The following is a 12,813-nucleotide window of genomic DNA, read 5'->3' as shown; positions in this document are numbered from 1 at the left end:
GCCTTCCTGTCTTCTCGAATTATTCATACTTTCGAGAAGTTAAGAGGGCATTGTATAACTAATGCAACTACATACATAAATGGCAAAAAGTGACCAGTAAATTATGCATTATACGTGTACATATATATATATATATATATATATATATATATATATATATATAGATATATATCTATACTATATATATATATATATACATACATACTATATATATATATATATATATATATATATATATATATATATATATATATACATACATTCAGAGAGAGAGAGAGAGAGAGAGAGAGAGAGAGAGAGAGAGAGAGAGAGAGAGAGAGAGAGAGAGAGAGATCAGTCCAGTTCTCGGAAATCTTGAGAGATCAAGTTTCCTGGTCCCCTTGGTAGTAGACTGGTACGAAGAGGCAGGTCGGGGATCGAACCACGGAGCCTGTGATAACAGCAGTCAGATGATGCTTCAGGCGTTCAGTAATCTGGTTCCATGCATTAATGGAAGATTTACAGCTGCATTATACCAGTTCCTGTGTGTCCTGGTGCTCTCCGCCAGTTTAATAGGCCTATTTTAGTGCTTTTAAGCTTATAGCTATTTTCAAACGTGCTGAAAACGACGAATATTGAAATTAGGACTTATACTAAAAGACAAAGATAAAAAACAAGATACAATCAGAGGGCATTATCATATCACTCTAAAAACCAAAACCAAGCATTTGGTGACTGGCGCAAGCAAGTTGAACTTCTGTTGAGGTCTGAAACTGGTTTTGATAATGTTAGTACTAAGTGAACAGCTAGAAGAAGAACAGATTGCAAAGCTCTGTTCTATTTGTAGTCGTGGATAGCCTTGTGATTCAAAAGGGAGGCAGGTTTCAGAGACAGTCACACTGCTCGGCAGTTTTGATAAACGCAGTGAGCAGTTTCCCTAAGAATACAGGGAAATTTTTGTACTAACTATGGTTCGTACTTTGGTACTGTTAGGCTTACGAGTGAGTTGGGTGTCATTTCACAGTTCTTCAGTCTTTCCGGATAAGCCTATATTTTTTATATATGAAAATCATACCTGAAACTAAACTCGCCGACTAATGCTATAAATTTGTAAGACAAATGTATATATAAATCAGACAGCGCGAGAAAGGTAAGTATACTGTGTATTTCATTTACCGGTAGTACCGATATATATATATATTTCAGTACCGGCCAATACTAAGATGCAGTTATACTTTTTACTGATTTATTTCTCGCTTTGAATTAATTTTTCTGTTATGTTTCATTGGGATTCGGTTGATTAATATTTCAACCGGCTCAGATGTGTGATTGATGACTTGTCGAAGAGATATGTTAATGTGTTAATCAACTGAAAGGCTTTAACACACGTGTGGGTGAGTCATGCAATGCTTCTTCTTTGACGACGAAAGCTGTTGATAAGAAACAAATGACACCAGAGTAATTTTCTTTTGAAAACATGTAAGAAATCGAGTGTGGTAAAGTATATAGGTCTAGTTTGTAACCAAGCCTTACTCATTCAGTAGCTGAGGGAATATATATTTCTAATATTTAACAAAAACGTTTCAGCACTGTATATGCATAATAACTTCGAATCACCTCGAATATAATTGGAATACTACTCTTGAACTTTGTAATGAAAGCAAATAGTGTTAGTTGCTTCTAGTAATATGGGTTTATAAACGTCGTCTCCTGCAATAGACCTAATGAACCTAGGCTTATGTGTACAGTTCAACGGATTGCCAAAATGGTTCCTTGATAATGCTGATAATTCTACTTTGAATCTGCCTCTCCCTATATCGAGATTTAATATCGTAATCTTGACGCCTTTTTACATCAATAGGTCAATTCTGTATTATCCTCCAACGTAGTCTTAACACTGCCCTCCTGGAGAAGTTTCAGGCGTACCAACCTTGTAGGTTGGGAATGTCACATGATAGGTCTACAAATGCAACCGGTTTATTTTATATTGTTGATCATTCTACTCTCTGAATCTGCCTCTCCTTATATCGAGTTTTGATATCGTAATTCTGACGCTTTTTATATGAATAAGCCAATTCTCTATTATCCTCCAACGGAGCTTTGAAAGAACTCGTAACACTGCACTTCTGGAGAAGAAGTTTCAGACACCAACCTTCCCGTGATCGGTTCGGGAATCGGGGTGTCACACGATAGCAGGTCCGCAAATTGTAATCGTGTTATTTCTCGTATCCGAATGTTTCGTTTGGTGTATAAATATATAGAAGGAGAGAGTGACTGTCGCGTGCAATGTGTTGCCACCAACCGTTTTACAAAACGAAACAAGGTCACAAAAGGACATGGGTCCATATTTCACACATTTCACAAGTAAGTGACATATTTTTCATTTATGAAAATCATTATTATGACTGTTGAAAACAACCTCAATCAAGGAAAATTGGGTTCGATCCCAGGCAACTTGCAGCATACCACCTACACCTGTTTGTTGAGCTAGAGTACTGAGTATTTTTATAGTGAATGTTGCAAGAAGCTTATTATTGAAGCCTATTTGACATTAAATTCATAGTAGGTCTTGGTAATAACTCCACGTCTAGTATTTCTTTAGAAATTATAGTTTCCTATAGTATTTAGGTTGCTTATTAAGACTGTTATTTTTGGGGGGTCGGCTGTAATTAACCCCATATAGACGACAGTTAAGTCCACGGGGCAAGTCTTGACAATTTTCCCTATTACTAGAATTACAAATGTACATAGTTTCATGGGGCTTAGCCCTAGGCCTACTGAAGTGTTAAGTATTACTAAAGTGTTATGATATTACTTTCCATTTCATCAATGAGTTCTCAAACCTTCTGGTACACAGAAGACTCAGCTGTCCCATTGAATTTGATTTGCCAGAACACTTAAAGGCAGTATTCTTCAATTGTATCCATATAATTTTTAAAGGTAGTATTCCTCAATTTTATCCATATAATTTTTACCCAGAAGGATACTTCAATATCATACTACATTATAGCTTTGATTTGCCAACTAGCTAATCTACCAGGGTTGATCACCAAATACCTAAGGTAGTCTACCATAGCCTAACCTTAATTTAGCATTGGTGGCCTAACTTCGCATAACCTTCAGGAATGCTGATTTTTTTTTTATAAGACTGCAATAGTTGCACGACCTGATTCCCGCCTTTAGGGCCCCTCAGCCAGACCACACAACTTCGTATTGTAAAGTTTTACCAATTTTTCTATCAGTCCCTCTCCTCAGACTATGTAATACAGCTCAAGTCTTGGCTAGCTATGAAAGTCTTCAGTTAGTCTTACAGGCTGTCCTAGCTTAGACTGTTAGATGATTTTCCCAGCAACTGGAAATGACAATGTACATGCATCATGAGACCTAGCCTTAGGCCTGCTGCAGTTTTAAGTATTTATGAAGTGTTTTGATATTATTTACCACATTGTTAATAAGTTCTCAAACCACCTAGTATGCTGAGGACTCAGCTGTCAGAAGATTCCTATCCCACAGAATTTTATCTGCCAGAACATTTAAAGGTAGTCTTCTACTAATATTTTACCTGTATAACTTTTACCCTAAAGGATACTACTTTAATTCATACTAAATTATAGTTCTTTAAAAGTAAACTTTACCTACTAGCTAGTCTACCAGGGTTGATCACCATAGAACCAAATGTAGTCTAACATAGCCTAACCTTAGCATAGCCTAACTGATGTAGCCTACAGGAATGCTTATTTTTCTATCTGTCCCTCTCCACAGACTATGAAACACAGCTCAAGTTTTGGCTAGCTATGAAAGTCAAAAGTTATTCTTGCATGCTAGCCAAACTCTACAATAGGTCAGCATGACTGTGACCTGTTACATAGCTTCATATATGTACCTCCTGGTAATAATTGCACCCAAAGCTGTACAAATACAGCCTCTATGTCATGGTTCAAATGCCTTGATCTGGTTCTGCACAGCACTTACAGTGTACTTTCCCCCTAAATCACAATGTATGAATATGAATTAATGCAGATTATAGTTACCTTTATACTGTAAATAAAGTTTCTCTTATAAGATCTGTGAGTAGTCTTATGGCTTAAAGTATGACTTAAAAATGTCTGCAGGTCAATGTAGGAACCCTTTTGTTAATGTGTGACATGTGGAATTCAGGACTGATGTTTGTCCACTTTGTGTTTTAAGTTTTCCTGACAAGAACTAAGAGTGAGACCGCTACCTTCCTTAGATTAGAAAGTGCAGAAGGGATAGAGACAAACAATGGATCACACAAGTGCAGCAAGCATTTTCTGCCAAAGTACATTTTCAAACACCTCCTGTTATGCATAAGCTTAAGTTTCTGCAACAGACTAAAGTCCAGAATATGTTAAGAGGTATCAATGTGGCTACCAAAGGAGATTTAGTCTAATAAGAGGTAACTAGAAGTGTCAGGTACAGTAAATTTTTAAAACCTACAAAATGACTGTACAGACTATTGAATGTTGGCTGTTAGGTATCAGGCAGTTAATAATATTATTATGCCTGTGGATGAAGCTTATTTGGAATGACACCATTTGAGATTACAATTATTTGAGCATACAATTGTCAAAGTTTACTGCCTGTCAGTTTGACCCATGAATAAAGAACGATAGTTAGTTCTGCCTCTAGAGAGTAAAACTAAATTTATGTTTTTAAGAAAGGCACATAACATTGGTAAATTGATCAAGTTTATTGCTCAAGTGTATATAAACGACAGCAGACAGAATTAATATTTGTATTTCTACTTATAATTCACATTGTCCTTGGTAAATGTTGCAATGATCATTTACCAGTCTTTGAAGCCTGCTGAGAAAATTGGCTGTCAATGCAGCATGATCATAATGTTGGGCTTGTATTGAACACGCAGCAAAGGTGGATATATACCGGGTTAAAACCCTTGTGGTCACTATCTACAAAAGATCCCAGTACTGAACCGTATTTATTTCGAATTGATATTTACTCTGAGAACGATGGTTACCCTTAGGTTGGCATTGGATCTTAGAATATGACCAGTTCCAATAGCATTGAATAAACTTTATCAATGATATAATTTTTATGTATATATGAGCCAGTTTGGAACATAGCTACGAGAAATTTCATGCATACTTATGTTATGCACTGCGTTTGTCGAATATATGTTATCTGAATGTTTTTGCTTACGACACTAGCAGATGCGACATGGGGTAAATAAAATGCTTCATTGCGGATTTGGATTTTCCTTCCGGGAAAAACACGGTATAGATTATCAAGGCGAAAGTAAAACTCAAAGACCATGAAAAGTGGTTCTTTACTTGCAGTGGGATATGTGGGTTGACAGGTAAGCTTTAATAGTGTCGTTTGGTGCTGAAGTTTCATCTTGACTACGAATTTGGAAGCCAAGGGTATATTTGGCGGTCTCGGCCGTATGGGGTAACAACTACCTTCAGGTGTTCATGAATATTGAATATATTGCCCGCTCGAGTCGTTATGATCCTATTCGTTGGAAGGTTGGAGTGTTGTAGGTTTATGTACCATTAAGTGGTCATTTCATTTAGTCTTAGTAGCCTCTCTCTCTCTCTCTCTCTCTCTCTCTCTCTCTCTCTCTCTCTCTCCTTAATGTACGACGACGAATAGGCTGTGACAATATTTGTTACAGCCTTTCGTCGTCGAAAATTGAGAATAGAGGAAGAAAGAGAGAGTATCGAGTTTATCATACGTCTAGTTTGGTTTGGGAATGAAAACATTTATAGCAAAGCCTGTTGCTTCTAAAGCTCTTATTGCATACTATCTGTATTTTATACGATATGATATTAGTCTTAGAAGTTCCATCATACTATCTGTATTTTATATGATGTGATATTATAGTCTTAGAAGTTCCATGTGCGTGAATATGGAGAACAACGATATCGGAAGTGGGAAATGAAGTCTGAGGTAGCACCAGTTACTGAGCAACTGCAGGTACTAGTACAAACCAAGGTACTACAACTACCGGTTGGTATAGATTGTAGAATAACTGTCCATGCCACCACAAGCCCTTTAGGCTTACACGATCGAGGCAAGGTGTAACAAGGAGTAGGAGGAGGCCCTGTGCAAGGTCTCTGACACCAAGACTCTGACCCATCAGCATTGGTCTACAACCACGAAATCTGTGGGCGACTCCGAAACCGTTTAAATTGCGTGGGTTAGAGATAACAGGGACATGATGATTGACGAGAACAATACGGAGTTTCCATAACCTCTTTTAGGATTGCACCGCACTTTTAACTTGATGGCGTCAGAATATCTATTTGTCTACAAGACAGCTGTGCAGGTCAGTAGTGCAAATTCAGTGCATGACTCCAAACAAAGGTTAACCATCGAATGCCTAGTTGGGTTTCCAAGTTCCTGGACCTTAAGTCATTGTGTCAGATCTGGCCAGGATGAAGTGAGATGAACCTCATTTTCGCACGCATAAATACAAGTAAAATCAGGGAGTAAGAACAGATTAGGCGTCATAAGCAGGATGCAGGAAATGCATTCGTTCGAAGCCCAATGCATGCTAATGCAATCGAAAGAAGAAGCTCCACAAGGGTCGGAAAAAATTATACCGAGATAAGAAGAAATAACGAATGACGTCATTTAGCGTCTCTTTGACCGTATATGGGTCCAGATGACAGTTAGCGCAAGAACTTCTTTTTAACGAACCGACTTTTGCAGGGCGTGTGTGTGTGTGTGTGAGTGTGTGTGTGTGTGTATGCATAGATGGAAAGTCTTATTCTCGTTTCCCAAGATAGTTGGCTTAAGTGAGAAAAATACGAGTCTGTGCCCTGTTTATCTTTTAACTGCTGAATCAATAATGAACATCCTGTGTAAGAAAAATAAATAAATAAAAAATCAAATTTCCACAGCATCATCGGCTTCATATCCTTACACAGAAGGCCCATTAAACTATCGACAGTCACAGCGCCATTCTTCTGATTGATAATTCCATCTGTTTATCGATCTTCTTCGTCCTCATGATTACCCTCCCCGTAGCGGGCCAGTGCCATCAGGGCATTTCCTTCGGTGCACTGTAGGCATTATTTAAGGTTCTTTGCAGCGTCCCTTCTGTCCCAAGCTGCAACCTCTTTCATTCCTTTTACTGTACCTCCTTTCATATTTTCTTTCTTCTATCTAACTTTCTACCCTCTCCTAACTATTGTTTCATTGCGCAACTGTAGAGGTTTTTTTCCTCCTGTTACACCTTTCAAACCTTTCAACTGTCGATTCCGTTTCAGCGCTGAATGTCTTCATAGGTCCAAGTGCATGGCCTTTGGCCTGAATTCTGTTTTCAATTCAATTGTTCTCTACCCGGCTAGGAGCACACACAGACACATTCAGATACACCTTTCCACTTGGTTTAAGCCCTCTCTTACTTATAAGTTACAACTCGGCATTTCGAAACTTGTACCATTTCCTTATTTAATTTGTATTTAATGGGAGCAGGGCCGTCGTGAGCAAGTGACCATGATGTGAACACCTTACCAAGAGGCAAGTTCTCCCTCTTATAAGGGACTTCATGTCAAACCCAGTGAGCTGCGTAGTCTTGATTGTACCTGGTAGTCATTTGACTGCGACGGGGCCGCAATCAGGGTTGAGGAAGGCATGGACCAACGGCCTCATTTCAAAAAAAGCCCACTTGTTAAAAACCTAAACAGTTATATATACATACATACATATATATATATATATATATATATATATATATATATATATATATATGTATGTATGTATATAATGTGTGTGTTTGTATTGCGTGTGTCAGTGTGCATATAAATGATCAAGCCAGCAGCGCCCAGGTATTGCCTGCCTACTAGTCCCACTCCCCCTCGAACCATATTCAGTTTTGCAAATTCGTCCCTATGTGAGTTCAGGTCTTCAATTAACGGAGCAATAAATCGCATTTTAGGAGTGCCCCTAATAACCAGCTCTTTTCTAACAAGGCGCACAGATGTCCATCGCAAGAAATAAGTGAAACGTTTTCCGAAAATATGTAAATCCATTTCTCTCTCTCTCTCTCTATCTCTCTTCTCTCTCTTTCGAAAATATGGTTATCATTGTCAAGTCATGAATATATTAACATAATAGTATATGATTCCGTATCTATCTCTCCCCTCCCATTAACCTCTCTCTCTCTCTCTCTCTCTCTCTCTCTCTCTCTCTCTCTCTCTCTCTCTCTCTCTCTCAGATGTGTGTATCCGAGAACCACAGGTGATTTCCTAGGTCATAAACATCCCGAAACTCTGGGTAATCGCTGCTTTTGCATATCAGATGAGTGGAGATGGACATCTAGACAGAATTGGACAGGGATGGAGGGGTGGGGGGGGGGGGGGTTGAAGGGAGACGGAGACGTGGAATCATATGCGTGTGTAAACAGCATGAGTGTGTATACGTGTGTAATGTGTGTGTACGTATGTATCAGTATTACGTACGTGTGTAATTTTTTTTTTTTTTTTTGCTCATATACTCGAATCCAACCCAGGTAATCAATAGAAGGACTAGGAACAAGGTCTCTCTCTCTCTCTCTCTCTCATGGAACTAAAAATATCAGAAAGAGCAAAGCAGAGGTAGATTAATAGTGCCCAAAATCTATACCAGGAAAAATAAGAAAGCACACAGGACATTAATCCACTACGCACCAGCATCGATAATGCAGCGTCTATTCAATGCGTTGCCAGCTCATCTGAGGAATATATCAGGAGTGAGCGTAGATGTTTAAGAATAAGCTCGACAAATATCTAAACTGCATCCCAGACCATCCAAGATTGGAAGATGCAAAATATACCGGAAGATGTACTAGCAACTCTCTGGTAGACATTAGAGGTGCCTGCACACTGAGGGACCTGGGGCAACCCAACAAGAACAGTGTAAGGTCTGTAAGGTCTTTAAGGTCTCTCGCTCTCTCTCTCTCTCTCCGCTCTCTCAAGGAAATCCCAATGCCTGTCATGTGCTGAACAGATGACATACACAATGTCGATGATGCTCTTACCCAACGCAGATGTGGGAACCACTTGTATCCAGCGCCCATAATTGCTGTTAGGTGGTTACTGTAGGTTGGGGGTTCTGCCACCCCTCCCCCAAAGGGGGCGGGACCCGCCCGGTGTTTGAACTTCCATTAACCTTTTAATACGAAAGTAGCTCAGTATCCTCATTTTGTTCATGTGGCACTCCAGGGGCCCACGGCACCCAGTTTGAGACTCACTGGTTTGTTGCTTTTTATTGGTGTTGCTCTGTCTAGGTTTATCGCTGGTATTCACTCTTCACTTACCCAAGCCTTAGTCATGATTAGATCGCGCCTTGATGCCGGCCATTTGTAGAGAGGGAGCATTTACCAACCAAATGACTGTGATTAATTTACCGGGCTTGATCGGTAAGCCAGGTAACTACAGAACATAATTACGTTGTTAAACTATGGTCTGAGATGAGGCCTTTGTACCATGACTTTCCACAATTTTGGATTAAATTCTGCTGTGCGAAAAGACATCCAGGTGCTGTTTCCTCTCCGTTGATTAACTATATTATATATAATTACGTACATACATATACATATATATATACTATATATATATAGATATATATATATATATATATATATATATATATATATATATACATTATATGTGTGAAAAATAGATAAATAAATAAAAAAGAAAAGAATTTGAGAAGTTAAGAGGGCATTGTGGCCATTGCAATTTCACATATATCTTGTAAAATGACCAGCAGATTCTCCATATATATATATATATATATATATATGTGTGTGTGTGTTGGGTGTGGTGTGAATACCTATATATAATATATATATATATAGGATATAGATATATATATATATATTAATATATATATAGAGAGAGAGAGAGAGAGAGAGAGAGAGAAGAGACGAGAGAGAGAGAGAGAGAGAGAGTACTTGAAGCTGATTTACTGTATTTCTAAATATCTAATCAAGCTTCCATTTCACTGACACCTGTATCCGCGCACCTTTCATCGATGTTAACCAAATTCAACCTGTTACAGGTCACGCCTGACTCCACCTAACGGACAGACAGCAGGACCTGCGCCGCCTAACCTGCCCCGTCACGGGCGTGGGTATCCTGACCTACATACTTCGCCGAAGGGCGGCCGCAAACACGAATTAAGGAGTTGCAGGTAATAGAATGTTACGTTTATTAAAAAAAAATATTTAAAAAAAACGCTCTCTGGGGGAAAAAACATGTTTTTCAACTTTCGACGTCATTAGTGTCCTGTAATACATAAATACCCATTTGACCTCTCTCTCTCTCTCTCTCTCTCTCTCTCTCTCGTGCAATTGCCGATAATTGATTATACCCTCTGAGCTGCATTATTCTCTCTCCCTGTTCTTCTACCCTAATCTCAACCCCCATTCCTCCCTCGACACCCCCCCCCATTTTATACCCTAATGCCAACCCTATCCTCCCCCCCCCCCCCTATTTGATACCCTAATGCCAACCCCATTCCTCCTCCCCACATCTCCCCCCCCCCCTAACCTCTCTCGCTTTCCTTACCATCCCTCTCCCTAGTTCTACCTATCATTCACTCCCCCCCTCTCGTTCCAACCCCTCTAAATCTGCCGCTGTCCCACCTTCGTCATCTGCCTCCAGGGCTTGGTCTAGACAGCGGCGTTGCTGCTGCTGCTGCTGCTGCTCAATGAGACCTTGGGCCAGGAGAGCCTTCTGACCTTAATTTATTAGAAGGTCTCTGTAGGGTCATTACGGATCGGTGGAAATGACTTAGTTTCACTATTTCTCATCTCGGCTGTTGCCTCCCTCGCTATTTCGGGGCCTTTTTTACTGCTGTTGCAGCTATTTTGGTGACTTGTGACGACGACGGTGCAGTTCTGCTCCTCATTATTGTTATTATTTTTTTTTCTTCGCTGTAACTGTGTTTTGATCTCGTGGTTCGTGTTGGGGCACACGTCTTTGCGCGCGTTTGGCTGGGCGCTTCTTGCTTGTATACAATAGTAGTATGTTCGTGGCCGGGTGCTTGCGTGTGCGTGCGTGTTGTTTGGTATTTGTTTGTATGTTTGCGTTTATGACTCGGTGCTTGCGTGTGCATGTGGCTTTGGTGCTTGTTTATGTGTCTTCGTGGTTGCTTTGTTTGTTTGTATGGTGTTTTTGCGTTGCATGTAACCAGTGGTTATTCAGCAACAGAACCAACGGCTTTTCGTGACTTCCGAACCACGCCGAGAGTGAACTTCTATCACCAGAAATACACATCTCTCACACCTCATTGGAATGCTCGAGAATCGAACTCGCGACCACCGAGGTGGTACGCCAACACCATACCGACCAAGCCTCTGAGGCGCTTCTTCGTGGTTGTATGTGTTTGTCTGTGCGTTTGTGTGTGTATGTGTCTTTGGCTTAGTCCTCGCGAGCATGTGTAAGTTTATTTATATATTTAATCGTGTTGTTATTTTCACGTTTCTGATTTTTCACGAACATTGATTTTCTTCAGCTTTTGTCAACCATCCTCGAGATGAGAAGAGAGAGAGAGAGAGAGAGAGAGAGAGAGAGAGAGAGAAACTAAGCTATACACTTATAAGGGAATATAGTTATTGAAGTTAATAGTTGATTATCAGGTAAATACAGACTAACAAATCCATTTACCTTGTATTAGCTTATATCTTTTTTTTTCACGTATTTTTCACTGCATAAAATTTGCAAAATGCACAGATCTGCGTGATGCCATTGACCCTCTGCCTTTAAAGGGGAACTGACATAAACTATTTAGAGTACAAGTATTGTTCAAATATATTATATATATATATATATATATATATATATATATATATATATATATATATATATAAGTTCTTGCTTATGCAAAGACGTGATTTTAAATAGTTGACGTATCCGAAAGAAATATCACCGATAAACGTCAGTATTGAACGAAGTAGAGGCCTTGGCCTTTTTTTTTTATGGCTTATTTTAGTGTTCGTTTTCCGTCATGCCTCTGGCAAATTTGCACGCAAGTATATTTATTTATATTTATATTTATAATCATTTAGTATATTTATTGCTCGACTGGTGAAAATCCTTTCCGAAAATCACTACTGATGAAGATATTTCGAAATTCCCCAAAAATATGTTCGAAGATGAGACAGCTAGGTTTGAAAACTAGGATTAAACGAGAGAGAGAGAGAGAGAGAGAGAGAGAGAGAGAGAGAGAGAGAGAGAGAGAGAGAGATTTTCTCATCATCTTAAGTAGACTGAGACACGGGTTAAAGAGGAGACTTTTGTATGAAAATGCTTAAGAAAATATAGATAATTGAGACGTAATTGAAGACCAATGGAAGGAATAACATTGATTACCGAATGAAAAAAACGAGACATGTAGCGATTTGCATGGTTCAGAAAATATAGATTATAGGATGATGATTATGAGGAAAGAGAGAGAGAGAGAGAGAGTGGGGGAGGGGGGGGGAGTGGGGGAGGGGTAGGTGAGTGTGTGATGAGTTAGGTAGATTGATACCCGGGTTAAAGAGAAGACTCGTTTAGAAAAATGCAAAAGAAAACGTAAACAATTAAACAATTGAGACAAGAACAGTGATAGGGACAATACAGACTGCCGAAAGAAAAAGAGAGATAAAAAAGAAATATGTTGTGATTTTAATGCAACAGAAATTATAGATTAGGATGATGATAATGAAGAGAGAGAGAGAGAGAGAGAGGGTGCCAAAGGCTCTCTCGTGATAATACGTGGTTCTTTTTTTTTATGGTTCTTTTTGTCTTTCTCTCCATCTATTTTTTTACCTCCGCCAGACAACCATCATATCTCTGGCGCAGTCTGTGATTATCC

General features: G+C 39.2%; 1 protein-coding gene across 12 annotated transcripts in view; it reads left to right on the top strand.

The window, feature by feature from the left end:
• The window catches only part of LOC135202253 (uncharacterized), a 1,045,919-nt gene that overhangs the window by 802,043 nt on the left and 231,063 nt on the right, over nt 1-12,813 (top strand). For 8 of the 12 annotated variants that reach the window (XM_064231542.1, XM_064231547.1, XM_064231544.1 and 5 more), the window contains one exon: nt 10,012-10,143. In XM_064231542.1, the coding sequence (XP_064087612.1) occupies nt 10,012-10,143 (132 nt within the window). Of the gene's footprint in view, nt 1-2,137; nt 2,344-10,011; nt 10,144-12,813 lie in introns of those variants that run through there. The other 4 variants (XM_064231535.1, XM_064231533.1, XM_064231537.1 and 1 more) reach the window with 1 other exon arrangement.

This window comes from Macrobrachium nipponense, chromosome 30 (genome assembly GCF_015104395.2).
Source record: "Macrobrachium nipponense isolate FS-2020 chromosome 30, ASM1510439v2, whole genome shotgun sequence".
Taxonomy (NCBI): Eukaryota; Metazoa; Arthropoda; class Malacostraca; order Decapoda; family Palaemonidae; genus Macrobrachium; species Macrobrachium nipponense.
This window is presented reverse-complemented; position numbering and strand designations above follow the sequence as displayed.